We start from the raw sequence: 24,606 nt of genomic DNA, 5'->3' as shown, positions 1-24,606 counted from the left end.
CAGGATCTCAGACATGAATATGCAATGCTTTATCCTACATATCCAAGAGTCATGGTAATGGGCAAGACTAAGGTTTCAATGATCCTAAAACTTTGCAACAATTTCTAAAGAGACATGAATCCTTTGCATCTGGTCCCGTAACAGGCTGGAAGGCGATGCTTCTGACTCTACTCATGAACGAGATGAGCAAGATTGAATGACAAACGTGTTGTGATTGCTCATCTCATATTAAGTTGCAACAATATGCTCTGGAAACACCTTAGATTATTGATGTTAATACATAATGGTTATGATACTTCTGTACTATACAAGCACCATTTTACACCCGAGATGATTGCATTGTGTAGATGTAGGGCTCTGACGGTGGAGCGAGTAATCTTGTTTGGATGTTCAGTTGCCACATGTTATGTACAGTTTATGGATGAGCTATGCTGGCCTGGGACGACTGTGCTGCCCTTCTATTTAATCTGTTCATGTTTGTAAGCATTCGATGAGACATTATTATATAGACCCTCTACAACATATTGTCGAAGGATAGTATGATTAGCACAGTCTGCCTCCATGTGTCTATCAAATAGTTCTCTTCAGGACTCACAGTTGTGGGCTCAGAAAGGGTTAGGGGTGGAGAATGATATGCCCTATCAAATCAAATCAAATCAAATCCAGCTTAACTCTATTTCTTTTTAGATTATCATAAAAGCATACAGTGTAACGCATTATTATAGTCACAGAGCAACGTATATTAGTTAAAAAACATCACAAAAAAGATGTGTACAAATAAATTATTACTAAATTGTATTCGAATTATGTGTTCATATTGAAATGTCTTTCTGCAGTTTAGTACACTTTTTTAAAAACTGCGATAAGTTCCTTATGCAATATTCATTTTCTTAAAATTGTAGGTTTGTACTATGTTGTATTATTTCGAATATTGCATTCATATTTTGCAAGGCGGCATTGCCTAAAACCAAGTAACTGTAAAAAATTGGTAGGACCCATCTCTTTCTTTGCACAGAGTAAAATTTGAAGAATAAAACAACATGTAATGTTGACTGTTCAGACACATCATCACAAGGGCATTTATTCATAACTTTCGACCAATCATTATTGGGAAACTTCTCGATCTATGTAAGTTTCCCAATCTAAATCTGGTCAGCAAAAATCTATCATAGCTTCCATGAACAGTTTTAGGATAAGGTTGGACACTATATGATGTTATAATAATCTGATTTGCCATTACTGTTGGCTTCACAATTTCTGTAGATAGTCTGAGCTCTGCCAGTAATGACAAACACATTTCATTAAAAGCTTTTCTTGATACGGCAATCATTGTAATAAGCACATTATAAAAGTCAGGGTGACCGAGGTCGTTCATAAAGTTTTTACATACTTTATCCACGGTATGGAAGTTACCCATTCTAGTTTAAAACTATCAATTAAATGTCCCGATTAAAAATGTTTTTTGATGACGTCCAGATCCTATGCCATAGTAAAATGAGCTCTGTTTTTATACAGTCTGAAACATACGTGACACCTAATTCAGAGTGGCATACATAAGAAGATGTACTACTAGGTTCTGCCAGTAAGAATCTTTAAAACGCATTCTCAACTAATTGTAATGGATGCCTATCAGCACAACGTCAGACACCTGAGCCATACATAGCTGTTGAAACACATTTGGCCTGATAGATATGAAGTAACTCTACCGGCGGACGTCTGCCAAGTTTCCTTGTAAATTTAACGAAGGCAGTGGTGGCTTTCATAAACATTAGTTTCCTTGATTGTACTGCCTGGGCCCAAGTTCCATTTTGCTGAAACAAAATACCTAAGTAGGATTTGTCTTTTGTTAAATTAAACCTTTCTTCCATCTATATAAATGTGTCTGCATTTAGAGCTACCGGCACCACATTTCATATCATAATAAAAGTCTTTGATGTATTTACTCAAGACCAAGCTCATGCATGAATGAAAAAAAGCAAGTCACTACTTTTTGTAGTTCCACCTGAGTTCATGACATCAAAACAGCATCATCTGCATACAGTAGGGCGGGTATAGGTTGTCTATCAATATGAGGGAGGTCTGACACTGGTTCACTAGTGCTTTGCCTAGACCATTAATATATAGGGTATATAAAAATGGGGCCAGCACACAGCCTTGCCGTACCCCTCTCTCTATCTTAAGCAAAGCTGTGCATTCTCCCCCGACGCCGTACTGCATCCTCGCCTTTGCATCGCTGTATAGTTGCCTTAGGAAGTATCTTATCCGAGGTTCCACACCTTGGTCCTCGAAAATCCTCCATAACTTATCGTGAATTACGCAATCGAAAGCTGCTGTGAGATCTACGAATGCTAAAAACAACCTACCCTGCTTTGCTTTTGTATATTTCCCTATAATGATATTCTAATTTAGACTCTGCTCAACAGTTCCTAAACCCTCGCAGAAACCAAATTGCAGCACATGCCCTATCAAAAGTTGGGGACAGGACATGGCGGGGGGGTTGAGGTATTCAAATATTGATTTCCTAAAGGTGAAAGCGGATAATATTTCATGGTGTGGGTCATCTATGTTAACTACGTAGGAAAGGGACTCTTTTTGTTGGGTCATATGGTGGATAATACTACTTTTGTAAGATGCTTGAACGACTGTTGCAAGATTGGAAACATAGTCTCATTTTTACAGTGGCATCAGATATAGCTATCCTACAAGAGACACACCGGGCTTCTCTCATTGCGCTGTATGCAGGAAAGTGTTTGGCTGCAGGGTTCACTAATCATGCACTTGTGGTACTGATAAGGGCTCGTCAAAGCACTACTCTCACCTGCTGTGCAAAAAACAATCTAATAATCGAGTCGGTGTCCATATGCGTTCACAACCAGAGGCGGAGTCACCAAGACCTTATAAATTGGAGGACTTCTTCGAAGAAAAACAGCTTGCAACAGTCCGAGCCCAATATTAGATGGCAGGAGCATGCATAGCATATGAATTCACACAAACGACATGGAAAATATTTTCCTGTTGCCTGTGAAATGTGAATTGCAACATCATGACTGCTCCAACCACTTTCCAGAGCTTTAACATTGTCAGGTCTACTAGGATTATGTGACCTGGTTGAGCACATTATTTAGAAGGGATATAAGATAGAGACTTTTAGTTGCAGATTCCTTAGCTTAGAATATTTCCGAGGCATCCGACTGGATCCCAAAAATCTTCAGCAGTACCTCTGTGCGCTAGCAGGTGTCGCCTATCATCTACTCATCAGCACCTGATTTGACGTGTGCAATACCTCTATGGGCGCTATGAAAAACAATTTGACCCTCTTTATGCACCCTTATCCAAAGTGTTGGTGTGAGGAAATGGGTTGTATGGTATGGTGTGGTTAGGTGGCCTCACTGTGTTATACTTATTAAGCCCTTTAGGACCTGTAGGTTTTGTTTGTTAAACCCATAGCTCAACCCTGGGCAGCTGGGGCTCTGAGCAGGCAGCTTTACACAAAGGAACAGGTGTAAAGCATTTAAGTAGCACCAAAACAATTGAAGGAGAAATACATAAGTCATCAAAGGCATCCTGCATTAAGTTATAAAAAATTGTTTAAATATTTATATAAGCATCAAAACGAAAAAGATGAGCCTGATGGTTCTGAAGATACAGAATCCACAAGGTGTAGTAAATCAACACTTTTTACTTAACTGCAAACAAATTTAATGAATTTGACACACGTTTTTCCTGAAAATGTTTCTAAGTATCAAGGCAGTTACTTAGAGTTATTATAGGCTACCAACTTTGGCAGGGAGCCAGTCAGGGGCACTAGCAAGGTCCACAGTAACAGCTACCTCTCCAGGAAAAGCAGTCTTTAGTTCAGTTCCAGCATCAGTGGCCCCTTGCCATTGACGTCTATGGAGTGGTCCTAATGCAAGGGATACATGATGCTGAAGGTGCTTTAGGATGCTGACCATGCTATGCAGTCGACGGGGGTCTTCCTGGGCTATCCTCGGTCCACGGTCTTTTCCGGAGATCCTGACCCGAGATCAGGCAACCCCTGACCTGCCTCATGCCCCCAGCCGACGCCTGCAGCCTCTATCCGGAAGGTCCCCCAGCAGCGACCAAGAGCTGGTACGAAGATCTGACCCTAAAAGGCACCTCTGCCCTTGACACCTCACGGCCTTGGGTGGCCCAACCAACAGTGCCTAGCCAACCCCCAAGATCTCAACTTACCTCTCCAAGTGGTGGTCGCACTCAGAAGATCTTCGTCCCAGAGCCTGCAGTGCCTCTGCAAACTGCAGACTCTCCATTGAAAGCTACAGGGCTTTGGACGAAACAGCACTCTGCTCCTGGCCGCCCCAGTGCTGCTGAGGTGCATCTTTTGTGCTGGCCTAAACCCCCATTTGCCCTGAGCTTAAGTCCAGGAGCTTTGCTCCCACAACCTTGTGTCCTGCACGTGAGCAGCCACCAACCAGATGCCCCCCATCTCCCATTGGATAACATTGGGCCTCAGCACTCTGCACCTGGCTGCCCTAGTGGTGCTTTGAGAGTGCATCCTTGACCCTGTGGCAACCCTTGTTCTAACCCCAGAAACTCAACTCCCAAAACCAGGTACTTACCTGCAAACCGATAACTTTATGTTCGAGGCATATGAGCTGTAGATCATATGCTTTAGCATAGATCGCCATCTGGTGTTGGGTCTGGATGTTTGCACTTTGTTTTTGTACGAAGAAGAGTTTGCAGTCACGAGGTAGGTGACTCCTCCTTTTGGTGATAGTGCGCATGGGCATCGACTCCATCCCCAGATTATTTTTTTCCGCCATCGGGTTCGGATGTATATTGTTTCGCTCCGGTTCGGTATCTTTTTCGAACCCTTTCGACGCGCAATCCTCTACCCTTGACGGTATTGTCTTTCGATCGCAGTTTCCCATTTGACGCATATCGTGTGCACTGTGAAAACCTTCGATCTGGAACTTCGAGGCGGGCCGTTGGGCCTACCTGTGCGACCACACCAGCAGTTGATGGAACGGACTCCGTTTAAGCTATGTCCCGGGTGTTGTGCTAAATTTCCAAGCACGGACTTTGAACGAGGCCGCAACCTGTGATTATCCCCGGAACACGAAGAAAAATCCTGCGAAGCGTATCGATCATTCCGATCGAAAGAGACCATCCGTGATCGTCGGGCTCAAGTCCACGAGATGCAACGCGGCAGCGGCTCCGTACCGGACAACTTCGGCGAAGACCTAGAATACCACTGTCCTGCCGCAGATGCCGAAGAAGAAGAAAAACTGTTCTCAGTGTCCGAAGTGGCCTCCAACATGGAGGATGACCTGAAAGTCACTCCTGGGTCAACGTACCGTGATTACAGATCCCCATGTGCCCATCAAACAAAAGATAAGGCTCTGATGTCACCCTCGCCCTCGGGTTCCGGTCGACACCGGGAAAAAGTTTCAGATGCCCCGCCCTCCAGCCCGGCTATGAAAAATAAACACAAGCCTTCTTGCTCGAGCAGGCCCCATTCCGGTGCCGAACCAACACCTTCGGCCCCAAAACATAAGGAGAAACAAGTGCCTGAGCCATAGGTACCAAAGACACCTTCTGCACCGGAAACCTCGGAGCCGAAACCCTCCAAAATATAGGATTCAGAACAGAAATCGTCCACACCAAAAAGCTCGGAGCCAACAGCCACCGCGCTGAAAAGTTTGGAACCGAAACTTGCTACTCCGAAAACTCCAGAACCTAAACCGGCTAAAACTAAGCATTCGGATTCGAAACACTCGATACCCAAAGACACTGAGTCCAAATCTTCGATGCCGAAATCCACTCTTAAAGGGAAAGATACTCCCTCATAGGAACTTCCATCCGAAGACACACCTCTCGATCCAAAACAGAAAAGACTTAGTATTGATCTGGAAACTGGACAGCTTCGGGCTACTCTTCCAAAAAAACAGAAGTTACACCTCCCAGAAGATGCCCCTATATCTCTGAAGAAAAAAAGAGATATGGGATCTAACCCTTCACCCGCTTACATAACTCCCTCTCCTCCTCCTATTCCCAATCTACAAATAACACCATGGAATTCACCACCACCTACAAATTCACGTGACCCACAGTATGACGATTTTGGGGATTGAGATGAGGAGGACGATCATGATATCCCACAAGATCCGTACATGCCACAAGACACTGATCCCTGGCAAGATTATAATAAGGATCCAGATCAACTTAATGACCCTGACCTGAATCCCTCCAGACCCTCTCCACCTGATGACAACATTGACTGTGCACAACTTATCAACAGGGCTGCCCAATATCATGGGGTGGAGCTGCATACTGACCCTCTAGAAGAGGATATCCTTGTAGAAACATTCACAACGGTCTACAAACGCTTTGCCCATGCTAAAGGGCATGTTAAAACATACCGACTAGGTATTCAAAGACCCAGTTAGAGCCAGGATACTGACACCTAGTGTGGATAAAAAATATAAGCCCGCTCCTACTGACCCTGCATACATAAAAGGCCAGTTGCCTTTAAACTCTTTTGTCGTATCTTTTATCGTCTCTATCGCCCGCAAGAGAGCTAACTCTCAATCTAGAGGTGACGCCCCCCTCATCCTGATAAGGAGTCTAAACTTATTGACACCTCTGTCAAGAGAGTAGCTTAACAGGCTGCTAATTGTTGGCGTATTGCCAATGCTCATGCGCTATTGGCACGCTACGACAGGGCCCACTACGATGAGTTGGAATAACTCATGCAACCTTTACCAGAGGAATATAAAACTAAAGCTAACGACCTCATTCAGGAAGGGAAGCTAATCACCAACACTTCCATAAAATGCGTCCTAGATGCAGCAGACACAGCTTCTCTTGCTATCAACACTAGCATACTGTTGCGGAGACATGCTTGGCTTCGAATCTCTGGATTCAAGCAGGAGGTACAATCCTCCATACTTAATCAGCCATTTGATAAAGAGCATCTTTTTGGGCCAACAGTAGATACTTCATTAGAAAATATGAAGAAAGACACTGAAACTGCAAAATCCCTGGAAGCCCTACAATTACTTTCTCGCAGGGGTTCCTTTCATTGCTTCTTTTACAGGGGTGGCTCAAAAACACTGGTGTCAGAAAATCCCTTCTCCTCTTACAAAGGGAACAACCAGTCTAACTCCTCCAGACGATATTTTTGAGGTTACAGTGGAAATGCTAACAAGGGAAGAGGCAGACGTAACTCCACCCGCAGTTCCCTGTCAATAAACAGTGACTTCCCTCCACTACCCCCTGATCATTCCACTCCTGTCGGGGGATGTCTCTCACAGTTCCAACCTGTCTGGAATTCAATCACCCCAGACAAGTGGGTAATACAAATTATCCAATATGGTTATTGCCTGGAACTTACCAGCACTCCAGCAAAGTCCTTCCGAGGGAGCGTGCAATGTCACCAGAACATCTCACCCTGTTAAAACAAGAGGTCCTCTCTCTGTTAGACAAACATGCAATAGAACCGGTCCCATTAAGTCATCAAGGGACGGGAGTGTACTCACTATACTTTTTGATTACAAAAATGGACAGCTCCTTCAGACCCACACTGGACTTCAGACAGCTAAACCTCTACATTCAATCAGACCACTTCCACATGCTCACCATTCAACAGGTGCTATCATTGCTTCAGCAAGGCAACTTTCTTTCTTCTCTAGATGTAAAGGACGCCTACTTCCATATTCCCATTCACCGGAAATATATTAGGATTGTGGTAGACGGACAACATTACAAATTCAAAGTCCTCCCATTCGGGGTAACAACAGCCCCAAGAGTCTTCACCAAGTGTCTAGCAGTGGCCGCAGCTCATTTAAGAAGACAACACATTCACGTCTTCCCTTATTTGGACGATTGGCTTATAAAAGCCAAGTTGCAACACAGCTGCATACACCACACTCACAAAACAGTTCAGCTGCTTCACGACTTGGGATTGACTGTCGTCCTCACCAAGTCTCATCTACAACCCTCTAACACGCAAGAGTACTTAGGAGCTACAATAGACACTTGCAAAGCTCTAGCGTACGCCAACCCAGTCAGAATACACAACATGCAAACCCTAATATCACAATTTCAACCGCTTCACTCACTACCAGCCCGAGTGTTTAACGAATGATGGCGTCTTACATTTTAATCGTTCCTTACGCAATACTCTAAATGCGTCCCCTACAGGAATGCTTGGCACGTCAGGGGAACCAGGCTCAAGGTCAGTTAACCGATCTGGTGTTGGTGGACAGCCACACTCATCTCGCTGCAGTGGTGGAATACACAAAACCTTTCCAAAGTAGGCCGTTTATCGACCCGGTTCCGCAGATAGTGCTCACAGCAGACATATCGCTCACTGGTTGGGTAGCTCATCTTCAAAAACATACCATTCAGGGCATGTGGACTCTACAAGAAAGACAACTCCACATAAACCATCTGGAGCTGCTTGCAATTTTTCTAGCATTGAAAGCTTTTCAGATACATCTAATGGGCAAATCTGTCCTAGTTTGTACAGACAGACATGACAGCAATGTACGACATACAAAAACAGGGGGGACGCACTCTCTACAACTTTCACACCTAACTCAAAGCATATGGAGATGGGTCATACCTTAAAAAATATATCTCCTTAAAAAACATCTCCCAGGAGTTAATAATCAAATTGCAGATCTGCTCAGTCGTCAAAGACAACAGATCCACGAATGGGAACTACAACCTCAAGTTCTCCTATTTTTCCAAATGTGGGGCTACCCAGAGATAGATCTGTTCACCACACACCTCAAAGCAAAATGCCCAAACTTCGCATCCAGGTATCCACACCCATTGTCCAAAGGCAATGCGCTATGGATCAATTGATCAGGGATATTTGCTTACGCTTTTCCACCTCTACCGCCAATTCCATTAATGGTTCGGAAGCTAAAACAGCATTCCCTCACAATGATCTTAGTTGCTCCCACATGGACTCGACACCATGGTTCACAACCCTGTTGGAACTATCAGTAGTTCCTCATCAAAAGCTACACCTCTCCCCCAAGCTTCTCACTCAGAACCATGAAGAGATAAGGCATCCTGATCCCAGTCAACTCAACCCTGCAATCTGGCCCCTGAAAACATAGAGTTTGGCTACCTTAATCTCCCTCCAGACTATATGAACCTCATTAGGGAGGCTAGACACCCTACCACAAGAGCATGCTACGCAGCAAAATGGAAACAATTTATAATTTATTGTAATAACAACCAAATCAATCCGCTGGATACTTCAATTCAAAACATAATTTGCTATCTGTTACACCTACAGCGGGCTAACGTAGCATATACATCACTAAGACTGCATCTTTCTGCAATAGCGGCTTACCTACAAAACAGACAACACTTGACCTTGTTTCGTGTACCCACTATCAAAGCCTTTATGGAAGGACTCAAAAGAATTATTCCACCTAGACTTCCACCTTCTCCGGTGTGGAATCTTAATATAGTCCTTACAAGACTCATGGGCCCATCATTTGAGGCGCTGCACAAATGTGAACTACTATTCTTAACTTGGAAGGTAGCCTGCCTTATAGCCATCACATCTCTTAGGAGCGTTGGTGAGCTAACTATACAAGAACCATTCTTACAAATTCACCAAAATAAAGTTGTTCTTAGGACTAACCCCAAATGTTTACCCAAAGTCGTTTCTGCCTTTCATCTCAACCAGTCTGTTGAGTTACCCGTGTTATTTCCTCAACCAGACTCGGTGGCAGAACACGCTCTTTACACATTAGATGTTAAGAGAGCATTACTTTATTACTTTGAAAGAACTAAATCTTTTAGGAAAACCAAACAACTCTTTGTTGCTTTTTCACCACCGCATAAAGGCAATCCTATATCAAAAGGAGGTATTGCACTGTGGATAGTTAAGTGCATACAAAAATGCTACATTAAAGCTAAACGAACATTAACAGTTACCCGTAGAGCACACACTACACACAAACTAGGGGCTTCCATGGCATTCTTAGGGAACGTACCCTTAAATGATATTTGCAAGGCTGCCTCAAGGTCTACACCACACACATTCACAAAACACTATTGTGTAGATGTGTTAGCAAAACAACAAGCTAGTGTGGGCCAGGCTGTTTTAAGAACACTATTCCAGACTACTGCAACAGTTACAGGTTAGCCAACCCCTTGGAAGTAACTGCTGTATAGTTTATGCTAAAGCATATGATCAACAGCTCATATGCCTCGAATGGAGAATGCTACTTACCCAGTATGCATCTGTTTTTGGCATGTAAAACTGTAGAGCCATATGCGCCCACCCACCTCCCTGGATACCTTTATCTGTTGCAGTATTATCTTACTTAGATAAACTATACATGGACATCTCTTTTTACTCTTACTAACTACATCAGCACTCTTACGGCGAAACAATCTGGGGATGGAGTCGATGCCCATGCACAATATCACCAAAAGGAGGGGTCACCTACTTTGTGACTGCAAAGACTTCTTCGGAAAAAAACAAAGTGCAAACATCCGTACACAACACCAGATGGCGATCTATGCTAAAGCATATGGATCTACAGCCCTACATGCCAAAAACAGATGCATACTGGGTAAGTAGCATTCTCTTTCCTCCCACAGGATTGCATTGACTGCTTTTCTTTGAAAAATGAGTTAAGACATTGTATTAAAACATAAGACACTGTATATTTACAAAAACTGATATACTCGCCTTTTATCTAGGACATTTCCCAGTCTGATATCTAGGCATATCACACTGAGTAGAAAAGGTAACTTTAAAAGTAATCTGAATAGTAACTACAAAGTCATCTCTATGGTAACTGAAAAGTAATTCCAACTGTTTTATGAACAAGTGACTTACCTGTATCCAATCCAATTGCATTCAACTGCATTCAAACTATATTTAACTGTGTTATTCTTGCAAAGTAGTATTACACTTACCTGTAGGAGGCCTGGCTTGGATCTAGAAAATAAAATACAACTAAATAATTTTTTTATACAATCAAATTAGTCTGAGTTCAGTCCATGAGTGTGTGACACCTTTTCTTGCCTGAGGGTGTACAATAAATGCTTAACACTATTCTCTGATAAAGCCTGCCTGCCTTAGGGAATCCACTGGAGTCTGGTCTGTGCATACTAGACCTTACTTTGGTATAGTATATACAGAGCCAGCTTCCTACAAGTGTATAAAGTGACCATCTCCGGATGGATTGGCCAAAAAGCAACCCCCTGAGTCATTATAGGCTTATTCTACCAGAGCCAAAGCAGCGGCCACACCACTGCATTTGCTCATGGAGTAGCTGTACTGGACATCTGTCAGGCTGCCACATGAGGGTTCCTGCACATGTTCACCAAACACTACAGTCATGACAGTTAGGTATGTCGTGATGGGCACTTTGCCCATTCTGTCCCCAGGACTTTTTTGTCTGAATCAATTTGCAGACATTTCTTTACTATCTATTCTGAGTTAAGGAATCTCTGCCTAGAAGGCTCTATCAGATGAATAAGTTACTTACCTTCAATAACGCCTTATGTGGTAGAGTATCCTCCTAGCTGAACATTCCGTAACAACCCTCCCAGACTCTCTGTTTCTGCAAACCGGTCTTCCGACCTAAAAGGTCCCGGCATTCCTTTAGTTTCTACACACTGGTAAAACAGCCTTTTGACGTGTTTCCGTATTGGAACCATAAAACTTGCCACTATATTTTGATCACAGCCTGTCGACCACTCAACCCCACAGCAAGAAAAGCAACAGGTAGAGACCTTTCTTCCGACTCAAGATTCATTGGAGTCCACCAGCTACAGTGAAAAGCCTTGGGAGGAACAGGTAAGGGCCTCTTCTTTATCATTCGGCCATGATTGTTGAATTTTAAATCAAGTAAAATGCATGCCTGTGCCCTTATGGTCCGTTCTTTTATTGTGAAGTTACTTGTTTCCTTTTGCATACATATGATTGACTTCAGCTGTTTGCTCATTGGCTTACTGTCGTAGTAAATGGTATGTTTAAGGCCATCAGCACAATAATGTATTTTTTCCTACATCAGGTGGAGTTAGTCCTGGTTTCGGTCTGTGCTTGTTTTTTATAAGTACGTGCTGCATTTCTATCTATTTTTAAAACCAGAAATTAGTCTATTGATCAAAGCAAAAGTTGCAGTCCTGTCCTCTGACCATTTTCTGATGTCATTGTTTGTACCAGTCCCTCGCCAGCCTAAATGTTATAGGTTGGAATTATATGCACTGTTTGGATAACTATTTAATTAGCATTTTCAAACAAGTTTCATTAATTACTCTTAGAGTGCCAGTACATGTGTGAACCTCAGGCTCATCCTTTTCCATGTGGATAAAAAGCTGATATGAGAATTGTTCCTTCATTATAACTGGAAAAGGTGAAGGGGAGAGAGGAGCTGTGGCCAGGGAAGGTTTCCAGGTTATGTTTTCACCACTAATTGCTTGTGGTGTTCTAAGCAAACTCCAAATTTGGATCTAGAATGATTGTTGTTTAAGGTGCAGAGTAAGATTCAAGACCTTGAATCTTAATTTTCTTTTTAATTCTTCCCAGTAGCCAACGCGTTTCGTCCTATTGAAAGACTTCTTCAGGGCTACAAAACATAGATAATATACAAAAAAGTCTTTTAAATTCTTTTAAAAGCATATTTACAACAACATTTTTTCAGTTTAACTCATCTATTTACATATTTACATTATTCACAGAACCAAACATTCAACTAAGTACGAGGCCATACTTATTCTGCAAATACAACAGAAAAGCTTATCTGTACAATCCGTGGCGATGTTATAACAATCAAACTCCATTAGTTCAAAACCTTACACGCCCAGGAGATGACAGAAAGACAGTATGGGAAACTTATTATATAAGTACTGTCCTTTACTACTGACATGACCTATCTGCACATTCATGTTTAAAGTTCATTTTCATTGAGAGAGGATATTCAGTAATTCATACTTTAAATACTGAATCATTCAACATAGAATACATAGTAAGAATACAGGAAAAGACCTATTACATCAGCCATATCTGATAATGATGACAACTTTCTTCCTTTATCATATAAGCACATAAACCAACATATTCGATATTAGGTATCTCATAAAGCCAAAGGAACTTTTACACTATTAGTCATAATGTCAATAATGGAGAGCATTGAAATAATTTCGTGAAGTTATAATGATATAAGCATGTTAGATCCTAGGCCTCTTTGGCCATCCAAAAATGCAGCTATTTATATTCTACCCTTATTAGGTCATCAACTAACAGCCATATTCGATGTTCAATATCTGATAAAACCAGAGGAACTCTTACAATAATAATCGCAGTGTCAATGAAAAAAAAGGCATTGGAATAATTTAATCAGATTATGATGTTAAGGGCATGTCATTCTAGGCCTCTTTGACAATCTAAGAAAGCAGCTAATTGTGTTCTAACCTCATTCTGTAATCAACTAGTGGCCATACCCAGGAGGGGTGTGGCTTAAGGGCCGATGTGGATAGACGCGTGAGCTAAGAGCTCCGCGTCAACTCCGGCATTTTTCCTGCATAGGGACTGGACTGACTCTGTCCCTGCAAAACGGCTGGTGGTGTGCTGTGCCGCCCTGGTGCTGGCGGCGATGCCTAAGGGGGGCGAGATCGCCGCAGAGGGAAACCGGAGGTGAAATGGTGTCGGGATTCAGAGTGCTCAAGATTTCGGCGGTGGTCAAGGCGGAGCGCTGAGCCGACATAGAGTGGCAGCAGCTGGCAAGAGGGAGAGCCGGACTTCTGTAAGCTGCCTACCGGGTAGGGGAGCCTGTGGAGTGGTCCCGGCAGCTAGCAGTTGCGAAGGCATGGGGTGGCGGCGGCTGCCACAGAGTGCGGAGCTCCCCCTTTCCCCCGCCCCCCTCTGGCCTCCGTTCCTCTGGAGCAGCGCGGGGAGGCCAAAGAGACTGAGAAGAGAGAAGCACAGGGCGGTGGAGCGCAGAAGGGCAGGGACGCCCTGTGAGGTAGCGCTGCAACGCCTGGGGACTGGGAGGTTCCCAATATAATTTTTTTTTAAAAGACAAACACAAACTGAAAAAGTGCAAATGAAGGGTCATGTGGAATACATGCCGCAAAGCCACTGAATCAGCCCAATATTTTTTCTGCCAGACTCGGTCCTGAGGTTTGATTGTTGTTCTAATGGACTGTTCTCCTGGAGTAATGCAGGGAGGCTAGAGCAGCTGCAAGGAATGAGGTACAGAGCTGCGGAATGCAGAAGGGCAGGGACGCCCTATGAGGTAGCGCTGCAGCATATATGGACCAGGAGTGGAGGTGGGTGCAGATAGAGTATGGTGAGCGTGCAGCCACCATTGAATCAATAAAGCTTTGTGACACTACTGAGGGCCAGGTGGCAGATGTGAGGTCGGCGCTTGCCCTGGAGGCCTGACCCAGCGGGGCGAACCCCCTGTGGGCGAATACTGCCCGGGATGGACCCTGAGATGTGAAGGGACTCACGTGGAGACTCATTAAGAAGCCTGTGGTGATGGCTAGTTGAGCTGCTGATTTGGTGACTGAGGGGGTGCGAAGAAGTGGCAGAACCCTGCGGGTGCTACCCGGATCGGTTGCCTGAGCTGACCTGGGTAGTGGAATGCTGTGAGTGGAGGTTACCCGGGTGCCCTAGTGTTTATGGCCTGCACCTGACGGCGAGAGGGAGCACATTGATGGGCTGCCACTGACGTTGCTGCAAGGAGGCTGAAATCTGTGGGGACAGCACGGCGAGCAAGAACTGTGCTCTGGGCGACGGTGTGCGCCAGAACGGCGGCGGCCATGCTTATGGTTGCTGGCCGTGTGCCCAGGATTTGAGGTGGGACTGCCGGAGACCATTGGGCTGGGACTCAGACCATGGTGATGTACACTCAGGAGAGTGCTGGCCTAGGTGACCAGAGGAGGGTTTAGCGCCGCACTGTATCGAACCACGAGCTGAGAGGAACAACCAGGGGAGTGACCTGGGCATATTGGGGGCTGAGTGGTGGCTAGACCTCTACGGCAGAGGACGGGCGGGGTACTAATAGGCGTGAACCATTGCGAAGACTCTTCAGCGATGGAGGAGGACGGGGGAAGACGAAGAACGACTCTGGCTGGAAGTTTTTTAGACCTGCAAGTACGACGACCATGGACAAGCCGCGGGGCAAACAGGGGGGGTGCCCCAGAACAAGAGGAAGAGGTGGTGGATCACCGAAAAATGGAGGCATCGGAGTTGCACCCAGAGGGGATGATGCAGCAACAAGTGGAGGTGATACTTAAAGCCATCTCAGACACAAGAGATGCACTTCAGAAGGATATAGCACAGGTGTCCGTGGGGCTGGGCATTCTCCGTGCAGATCACACAAAACTGGCAGATCGGGTAAAAATAACCGAAGCCACGCTGAGTGATCTGGAGCTGGCGCACAAACCGCTTGAGACACAGATGGGGACGTGAGCCGACGCCTGCAGGCTTTGGAGAAGAGGGCGGAGGATGCTGAGGTGCGGAACAGAAGGAATAATGTACGTTTGGTGGGTCTGCCTGAAGGAGTGGAAGGAGACAATGTGGTGGACTATCTCAAGGCCTGGTTGAAGACAGAAGTTGCACCAGAGGGATTGTCCTCTTTCTTAGCCCTGGAGAGGGGCGCATAGGGTGCCGGCGCGCCCATTGAACCCTGGGAGGCCACCGAGACCTGTAGTGGCACGCCTATTACACTACAGAGATAGAGACCTGCTTCTGAACAGAATGCGCACCGTGGGCCCCTTCAGGGTTGAAAATGGCAATGTGACGTTGTTTACTGACTATACTTTCGAGGTGCAGCGACAGCGGGCCTCCTTTCAGGATGTAAAGAAGGCACTCTGCAAAGAAGGCTTACAGTATTCCCTGATGTTTCCAGCGCGATTTGAGGGTGGCCATGGATAACAAGACCTTTTTCTTTAGCACCGCTGAGGAAGCATGGGACTGGCTGGAAACCTATAGGGCAGGACAGGGAGAGGCTGGCCGCGGCTCGGAGGCGGCTGGGGGGGCCCGCGCCCTCCCCGACCAAGGCACACTGGAAGACGGAGGCTCAGATCCCAGAAACTGACGGTCTCTCAGACGGAGACAGAACGCTTAGCAACGCTGAAGGCAGTGACAGAGATATCTCACGAACAGGAGCCAGAACGTAGGGGAGCGACTAATTCCGAGAAGGGAACAGCCGGGACGGCTTCTGATGAATCGGACTCGGCGAGTGTTACTATGCCTCATGTCACTGCAGGGACTGGTGATGAGATTGCTGATGCATAGTACAGTAACACACTCTCCGGGACTGGAGGGTGCTGTTGGTTACGAACATTCTTCCTCTTTCCTAGTTGTGGTTATATTATAAGCTGTGATGGGGTGGGGGGGGTTGGATGGGGCGGACTTGGGGAGGAGTTCCCTTAATTCAGGGAGCTACAGTGGTGCTGTAGCATTAGGGGGGATGGGGGCAAGGCGTGTGATGGTTGATTGAGTTGGAATCAGGGCCATCTGGTACTTAGCCACCTCCCCTCTATTGTGAGTAGAGATCCCTGGTAGCTACCGGGGAAACTGTTTAGTTTAGAGTTTGGATGGGTGCTGCTTTGTTGGGACCTATTCTGGGGTGGGGCTGTTGGGGATTGTTAAATGGTTTGTTTGGACTTGTGGAGGCTGCCTGTCTGTCCATGGGGAAAGTGCTGAGGTACCGAGGGATAACAGATCAACAAGGGGACGATACTTGATTTTAAATGCCTGACGTGGAACGTGAGGGGGATGCATACGATGAGAAAGCGCCACAGGGTACACGCTTATTTGATACGGAGAGGGGTGCAGGTGGCCTTTCTACAGGAGACCCACATTAATAAAGTGGAGGGCAGCGCGTTGCAACGTAGTTGGCGGGGGCAAGTTTATTGTACAACATATTCTGCGTTTGCGAGGTGGTCGCTCATATGGGTTAGGGCGGGAGTCCCCTTCCAGATGACCCGCCAATTTGTTCACCCGGAAGGGAGATTTGTGGTGGTGTGGGGCGGCTGAACGACCTGGATGTAACATTGTGTAGCATATACGCCCCTAATGTTGAGCAGGTGACCTTTTTTGAATGGTTGTTGGGAAAATTGGCGCCTTACCTGAGCGGATCTGTGATATTGGGAGGGGACTTTAATTTGATAGCTGATGTTGATATGGATCTGTCACACACACCATTGCCTGAGGCTCCAATACACAGGATTGCTAGAACCAGGGGGGATTGGCAGGAGAACTGGGGGCTTGTAGACACATGGCGCATGCAACACCTGGACGACCGTGACTATTCTTTTTTCTCAGCCTTACATGAGTTGCTTGTGCGCTTGGATGCAATATTATGAACTCCGGATGTAAATGCAAAAGTTCTTAACAGTGAGTATTTGGCGAGAACTCTCTCGGATCATAATCCGCTATTGCCAACGATTTTCTGGGTTTGGGAGAGACCAGCAATACCACTGTGGCGACTACGCCCAGAGATGTTGGAGGACGAGGCCTTCCGTAAGGATATAGAAGCGGGCATTGAACAGTATTTTACAGAAAATGGGGGGGACGGCATCTAATATAGCGATGGAGTGGGACGCCTTCAAGGTGGTGACGAGATGATTGTGCATTGCTAAATCTGCGGGAATCCGGGGGACGCTGCTAAATGATGTGGAGGCAGCAGAAAACAGGTTGCGCGGAGTTGAGAGGGAGATGCCTGAGCAACCTGAGCAGCAGGAAGAAATGGTGGGGGCCAGGGAGGAGGTGGCGACTCCGATAGAGAGATTGCGATGTTATGATCACAGGGCCTATCTGGCACGGGCACATGCAGAGCGGGACAAGGCGAGCACGTTGCTGGCTTGGTTGGCTAATCCGGCGCCTCAGGGCACGCCTATCTTGGTGTTGAATTCATCGTTGGGAACACCGGTCTATACCCAGAGAGGGATTAACGATTTGTTCTTAGAGTATTACGAGGGCTTATATAGGAGTCGGTTAGAGGGCACTGACGAGAACCTGGAAGGCTTCATGGCTAATATAACCTTGCTCCAGTTGGAGGAGGAACAGGTGAATTAGTTGGGGCAAGACATTACTCTAGGGGAAATGCGGAGCGCTATTAAACAAATGGCACGTAATAAAACAGCGGGTACTGACGGTCTGCCCATTGAGTTTTAGTCCTCTTATATTGATCTACTTGCTCCGAAATTGGTGGCTGTTTATAAAGAGGCTCGGGCAGAGGGGAGGCTCCCAGGTTCCATGAGAGGGACCATCATTGTCCCACTTCCGAAACCAGGAGTGGGCCCATTAGACAGATCGTCGTGTCGCCCTTATCGATGCAAGGTAATAAACTTTATTGTTTAGTTAATTAAAACCATAACAAATATCCTTTACAGTAAGTATCCAATATTAAAAGAGAAAGTAAAATTCGTCAAAATACAGTTTAAAACAGAGGTTTGAGATAAAATGATGGTCTTATTAAATCTAGAGGTGACCAATTGCTTTCAAGCGTTGTTCTCAGGCCATCAAAAACTTTATCAGCTAGCGGTATAAAAGAGAAAAGTTAATAATAATAAGAGGCCTCATTAAATCTAAACCTGACAAATTGCTTTCAAGCGTTTATCAAAGGCTATCAAGAACTTTATCAATTTGCAGTTAATTATAGGTGCTGTTGAGTCCAAACCACCAATAACAGCAGTCCAGCAGGTGCGTAGTCTCTTGACCTGAAAAATGTTCTTTAAAAAGAGCGTGCGCTCCCGGCTCAAATTCTTGCAATGACATATGATATGAATTATATCTTCTTTTGTAGTGCCACAGAGGCGACAGACAACTGTATCGTAGTATTTCCAGGTAGGTTCGTCAGCCAAGGTTGGGTATTTGCCGAGTCTCAGAGCCATCAGCTTTTTTTTTATAAAGACGCAATAGGTTGTGTCTAAGTAGGCAGCCGGGGTACGTTTTTTGTAACCGTTGATCACAGTCCAGGAATGGGAGCGGTCTGAAAAGATGGCTTTGTCAGTAATCAAGCGAATGAAATTTGGCCACCTTATTTAATGCCTGTTTAAAGGAAATGAATGGCAAGTTTTTGTCCCACAGTTTAGCAGTGCACGTTTGCTCCAGTGCGCAAGTCAAGTATTTGTTAGCTTCTGAGTTTTTTTGTAATTCCAGTTCCTGCCATAAAAATCTATTAAGATTATTATCAGTAGCATTCATCTTTATTCGGTACCATACCCTGATGCTTGTGTAGAGTCTTCCTAGTGTTTCATTCATGAGGCCAAATTCTAGGCGCATCTGAGCTGGTGAGGCTGAGCTAGGAAGTCGGAGAACCTTTTTTTATAAATGTTTGTAATCAGGTTGTTTAGAATAATAGCATCCTTACCCAGCATAGCTACACTAGCATATGCTAAGGTTGGAAGTACTTTGCTGGCAATCACTGTCAGTAGTGGTTTAAACGAGGGGCCCTCCAGTTTTTTTGACAGAGTGCTAAGTGCAAAAATTAAAGTTCCAGCTCTTTGCATCATATAGTTTTTCTGAGCTTTTAGGGTACATCTGTCGTCGATATAAAACCCTAGATATTTATAACTTGATACCCTTTCCAGGTGTTTTCCTTCCAGCATGATATTAAGATGTGCTGATCGTCGATTGGTGATTAACATTGTTTTTGTTTTGGACAGGTTGAGAGCAAGGTTATTCGCGGACAGGAATTCTGATAGTTCTGTTAGTAATCTGGACAAACCAACTTTAGTTAGGCTCATAAGCACAATGTCGTCGGCATATGCCAGATGAGTAAGTTGTAAGTTGCCAAGTTTCGGCGAGTTGCAGTTGTTTAGTTTACCTGAGAGAACTGAAATAAATAAATTAAATAAATGTGGAGCCAGGACGCATCCTTGTTTTAAGCTGGTTGTTGTATAGACTTTTCTTGATAATAGTGAACCGTCCCCTAGTTTGATTTGTGTCCAGGTGTCAGAGTAGAAAAACAGCAGGCCCCTTAATATGCTCTCTGGTATATTCCATGCTCTCAGCTTTGCCCATAAAAGATTCCGATCGACACTATCAAATGCCGCCTGCAAGTCGATAAAACACAGGTTCAGCTCCTGCTTAGTACGCTGGCATTTTTCTGCAATCATAGTTATAGATAAAATGTTCGAGGTTGTTCCAATTCCCGCTCTGAATCCAGTTTGGTTAATTGGGATCATTGCTTTCTCTTCTGACCAGTTTGCCAGATCTTTTAGAAGGAGTGATGCGAAATATTCGGCTTCGACGTCCTGTAATGTTATTAGTCGATAGTTAAGGGGGTTAGATCTATCTCCTCCTTTATATATGGGTGTGATGATAGAGCCTTGCCAACTTTCAGGGATATGATTGCAAGTTTGCACATCTGCGAAGAGTTTTTCAAGAGGTGGTCCCCAAAATTCTGGTGCATATTTAAAGGTGGCTTGCGGGATACCGTTCGGTCCTGGTGCCCCATTACTTTTGCCCTTTCTGATTATATTAATTATCTCCTCTGTACAGTGAGTGCCACATGGTACAGAAAGGTGTGAAGTATTCCTTAGGTCAGTTGTTGGCAACTGACTACAGCATTCTTCTTCGCTGCTGGTTTTAATAAGATTAGCTGACCAAATGCCTTTACTCGATTTTCTTTGAATTTTGACGACAGGAAAGTTACCCATTCAGATTCCTGAATGTTCGATGTCAGGACGTTTAGCGGTCTTGTTAGTTGGTTTATGATCTTCCAGAATTTACTTGAGTCACGGTGTTTAGAGCTGGCCAGCAAATTGATCCAGAAGTCTTCGTTCATCCGTTTTTTATGCTCCCAAACCCTTTTTTTTATATAAATTTCTTTTTGTGAGAAAATTATCCAAGTGATGCCGATCTTTGTCGTTCAGCTGCAACTTCTTTTGACTTCTGCGTAAATCCCTTCTTAAGTCTTGCAGCTCCATCGGCAGTTTCTTTTTAGAGTTGACTCTTTTAATCCTTGCGTTGGATGATTTAATTTTTGTCTTTAATTTCTCTAGAAAACAGGTCCAAGCTTGTGTCTTGTTTGTTGTAGTGCGTCCTAACTCGTTCTGCATGACCTCTATTATTGACAACCACTCCTCTTTATGGTAGTTAGACCAATGTATTCGTTTTTGATTAATTGTGCCTAGTTGGCCCCCTAGCGAATACAAAGGTTGAAATCTTTCCATGCAGAAGTTTAATTTAAGGTGTTGCATCGCGTGATCGCTCATCGGTGTATAATCAATATAGAAGGTGATCAGTTGGGGGATCAATGAAAGACTAACGATAGTGAAGTCCAGTGTTGATTGGGCGTGTGTGCCGTAATAAGTTTTTTTCGGTGGTCTATCTTCTTCAGTCCTTCCATTCAGGACACGCATGCCTAGATACTCCAGCTCCGTTACCAAGTTTATGCCTATGAGGTCCTATCGACTCCTTGTCGCGCCTTGTGTCTGCTGAGGAACGTTCCAGTGCATGTTCTCTGCAGCTAGTATTTCGTCTTCCTCTGGAGTATATATCAGGTTGGAATTGAAATCTCCGGTTAGTATAATATTCCATGATGGCTTCGAAGACTCATTATTACCTTGCATAGCAATGCATTTTTTATCTTTTTTGCTTGTAGATTAGGTTGAATGTAATAAATAATCAGGATTATCGTTTTGTTATTGTTTGAATTTTGTCCTGATAATTTAATTAGCTGAATGCTTGGATCTGGAGATTTAAGTTGTTCCGAATTGATTTTTAAAGCAGTAGACACATAAACTGAGAGGCCTCCGATTGCTCGACCGTAGGATTTAAATTTTTCTGCGGCTACTGTATAATGAATGAATCCGACCAGTGCTATATCTTCCTGCAGCCATGTTTCTTGCAGGGCGATTATATCTCAGTTATCCCATTCATCTAATGCTAGTCCATCCTCGAACAGTCTTTTCGCACCAGCGATATTCCATGATAGTATGTGTATGTCATTGTTTGCTGCTATGTTTGTCGCAGCTCCGTTCGGTCAGTTCTTCAGTTATTGTTTAGCATACTGGGGAGCCATTTCCAGGTATCGCTTAATATTAACAAGTCCTCCTCTCTATCTACATTAAGACCTTCCTGTGTGGTAGCTGCGTCGCTGCTGCCTTTGGCGTTGTGTAAAATAGAGTAGACTGATTTTTTGGGAGCAAATTCGGCCAGTTTGCTAGTAATTTGCGGGCTGCTACTTTTCTTTAGAGGGAGCGGATATCTTGGATTAATGGGCTGTGAAAATTGGATGCCCCATGTTTGAAATATATCTGATTTCCCTAGTATTAATTGCACTATAGCGGCGGATTTCCAGGTGGTCAGCGTTGGTTCCTTTATTGTGTCGCTTGATCCGCTCAGGAATTGAACCCGTACTAGATTGGTAGATTTAATGTCACTCAATTCCTTGATTTCCGTCATAAGTTTCAATATGTTGCTCCTGTTAAGTATATCATGTCTGCCTTGCGTCTTGTACTCCGGAGTCAAGATAATTTGAAGACAGACATCCTCTGGCTTTGTAAAGTCTGACCTTGGCTTTACTTCCGCCTCCTGGTTAATTGCGTAATTTCCTTGTTCAATATGCAGAAGCTTAATTGGGCCTGAGTAAGATTACGCTGCGTTTCTGATGTTGGATTATGATAATGTGGCGGTAATTTGTGTTCAATGTCTTGTGTGCCTGGTCGTTGTGCTATTTTTGGATCAGTAGCTGCCAAACCCGTTTTTTCTGCTTCTTTATGATGGACCGTTTGTACTTGGCTAGTTGCACAGTCTGGAGCCCCTTTTATACCCTCAAGATGAGCCCCAATTTGCGTGTTTTGGGGTATTTGTATTGGTATTATGTTGGTGGATTGGTAGTGCCTTGCCGCGTTGTTGACTTCCAGGGCTGGCGCCAGATGTTGAGGTGTTATGCCATTCCAAACATCTTTGGACTGCAAGATGTCCTCTGGATCGATAATACTGGTATTATCCCTTGACGTAGTTATCTTGGAATTTTGTTCTTCGTCTGTGACGGGCAGGTTGTTCTCTTTTAGCGAGGCATTTTGTCAATGTAGTGCTTGTCGGGCTTCCTAGTGGGCGGGGACCCTTAAGTTCCTTTTTTGGCGACAAGTTTGCGGTAGAGGGCATATTAGCTCCCGCTATTGCATCCGGACAAGTTCCCTTGGTACAGTCCTCTTTTGTTTTCCTTGTGTGTAGATTTGAGAAAATTGGATACATTCTAATGCCTGGCTGTGAGACTGCTTCGCCTTTTTTGTTCCTAGCCTTACGTTCTTTTTTCCTTTGTCTCTTAGATAATATTTGTTTTATTGGTTCAAAAGTGATTGCCTCAGGCGTGAATTTTTTGCCGGTTTCATCACTAATTATAGCATTCCGTGCTTAGTGGTTTCTTCCTCATTGGTTTGTTCTGCAAAGGGCTTGTTGTCGATTGCATGTTGGTGCGCAATTTTGGCGGAGCCCGGCTGTTCTGAGGCTCTATCAGGGTTAACAAAGCGTTTATTTAGGGTAAGTATCTGCTGTAGGACTGTTGGTAAAATGCTTATTTTATCAAGAATTGGACCTCAAAGGCAAGATGGTTGGAGATCAGGGGTATTTGCTTGGGCTCTTTTAATTAGATTATTAAGATTATCCAATTTCGTATTCATCCCCGCTATATAAGATTCAATTATGTTCATTAGGTCAATTTGAATGTCCAATTTATCAGATTACATTATTAGAGTTGCCGTAGATGTTTGTAGTGCTTGAAGATGGGGGGCTACAAAATTCAGAGGCCCTTCATCCTTACATAAGTTAATATCCGCTTCATTTGTTGTAGGTTGAATATGCCTCGCTTTTTCTGCTGGAGGGTGTATTTCAGTAGGACCTGTTAATCCACGTAGAGTTATGTTGTCTGATGAGTGTAGAACCTCACCTTCACTGAGCTTTTCAGCTTCCGCGTTTGCCTCCTCTTGACTCTTCTCTTGGGCAAAAACTGTTTCAGCCAATTGATCTTTCTCTTTGCTATTATCACATAGATGGCTAGAATTTAGCCATAGTTGCGAGAGCTCATCAAAGCTTGAGTGAAGTAGTTGAATATGGTTTTGTTGAGTTATATTCATTGATTCCAGACTTAGTCTGGGAGCTTGACTTGTTTGGTTTTCTTGACGCTTTTTTGAGTGGATATGACCATATCCTCATCAAAGGCAGAGTGTACTATTGCAGATGTGAATGTGCTGGTTTTTGTCTTGGTCAGGTTTTTTTTGTGCACAAAATCGGATAGATGATCTTGCTTTTTAGAGGAGACGCAGTTTACGCTAGATTACGCAGTTAGATTCCCTGGCATTGGTTTGCATCTTGCCTCTTCCAACTGGTTGTTTGCTTCAAGATCTTTCACTGGGTCCAAGGGTGTGGATAGTCCCGCAACTTCTGCTGTTGATGAAAACAGTGCTGATCCCGGGTCTTTCAAAAACTGGAATCGTAAATTCTGTAAAGAGTTTTTATTTGATGCCGATTTTTCAAAGAGAGAGGCGATTGGTGAAATTAAAGGGTTTTTTAAGGTGTTGTTTGCCTTATTTGCACTTGTTTTGTCGAGTCTTCTCCGTTTTGCTGTGCCCTTTAATACAGTTGATTTTTCGCCAGGAGCCTTTCTTACTTTG

General features: G+C 44.3%; 1 protein-coding gene across 8 annotated transcripts in view; it reads left to right on the top strand.

Moving 5' to 3' along the window:
- Window positions 1-24,606, top strand: part of LOC144783823 (uncharacterized) — a 982,913-nt gene that overhangs the window by 322,783 nt on the left and 635,524 nt on the right. For 7 of the 8 annotated variants that reach the window (XR_013601608.1, XR_013601607.1, XM_078662572.1 and 4 more), the window contains exon 9: window positions 11,714-11,824. The exons of the other annotated variant lie outside the window; for it this stretch is intronic. Coding sequence is in view for 5 of the 7 variants with exons in the window: in XM_078662572.1 (XP_078518698.1) it covers window positions 11,714-11,824 (111 nt within the window). In the remaining 2 variants the exon portion in view is untranslated. The remainder of the gene's footprint in view (window positions 1-11,713; window positions 11,825-24,606) is intronic. 8 annotated transcript variants of the gene reach the window in all.

This window comes from Lissotriton helveticus, chromosome 10 (genome assembly GCF_964261635.1).
Source record: "Lissotriton helveticus chromosome 10, aLisHel1.1, whole genome shotgun sequence".
Classification (NCBI taxonomy): domain Eukaryota; kingdom Metazoa; phylum Chordata; class Amphibia; order Caudata; family Salamandridae; genus Lissotriton; species Lissotriton helveticus.
The sequence above is the reverse complement of the archived record's forward strand: the minus strand, read 5'-3'. Positions and strand labels throughout refer to the sequence as shown.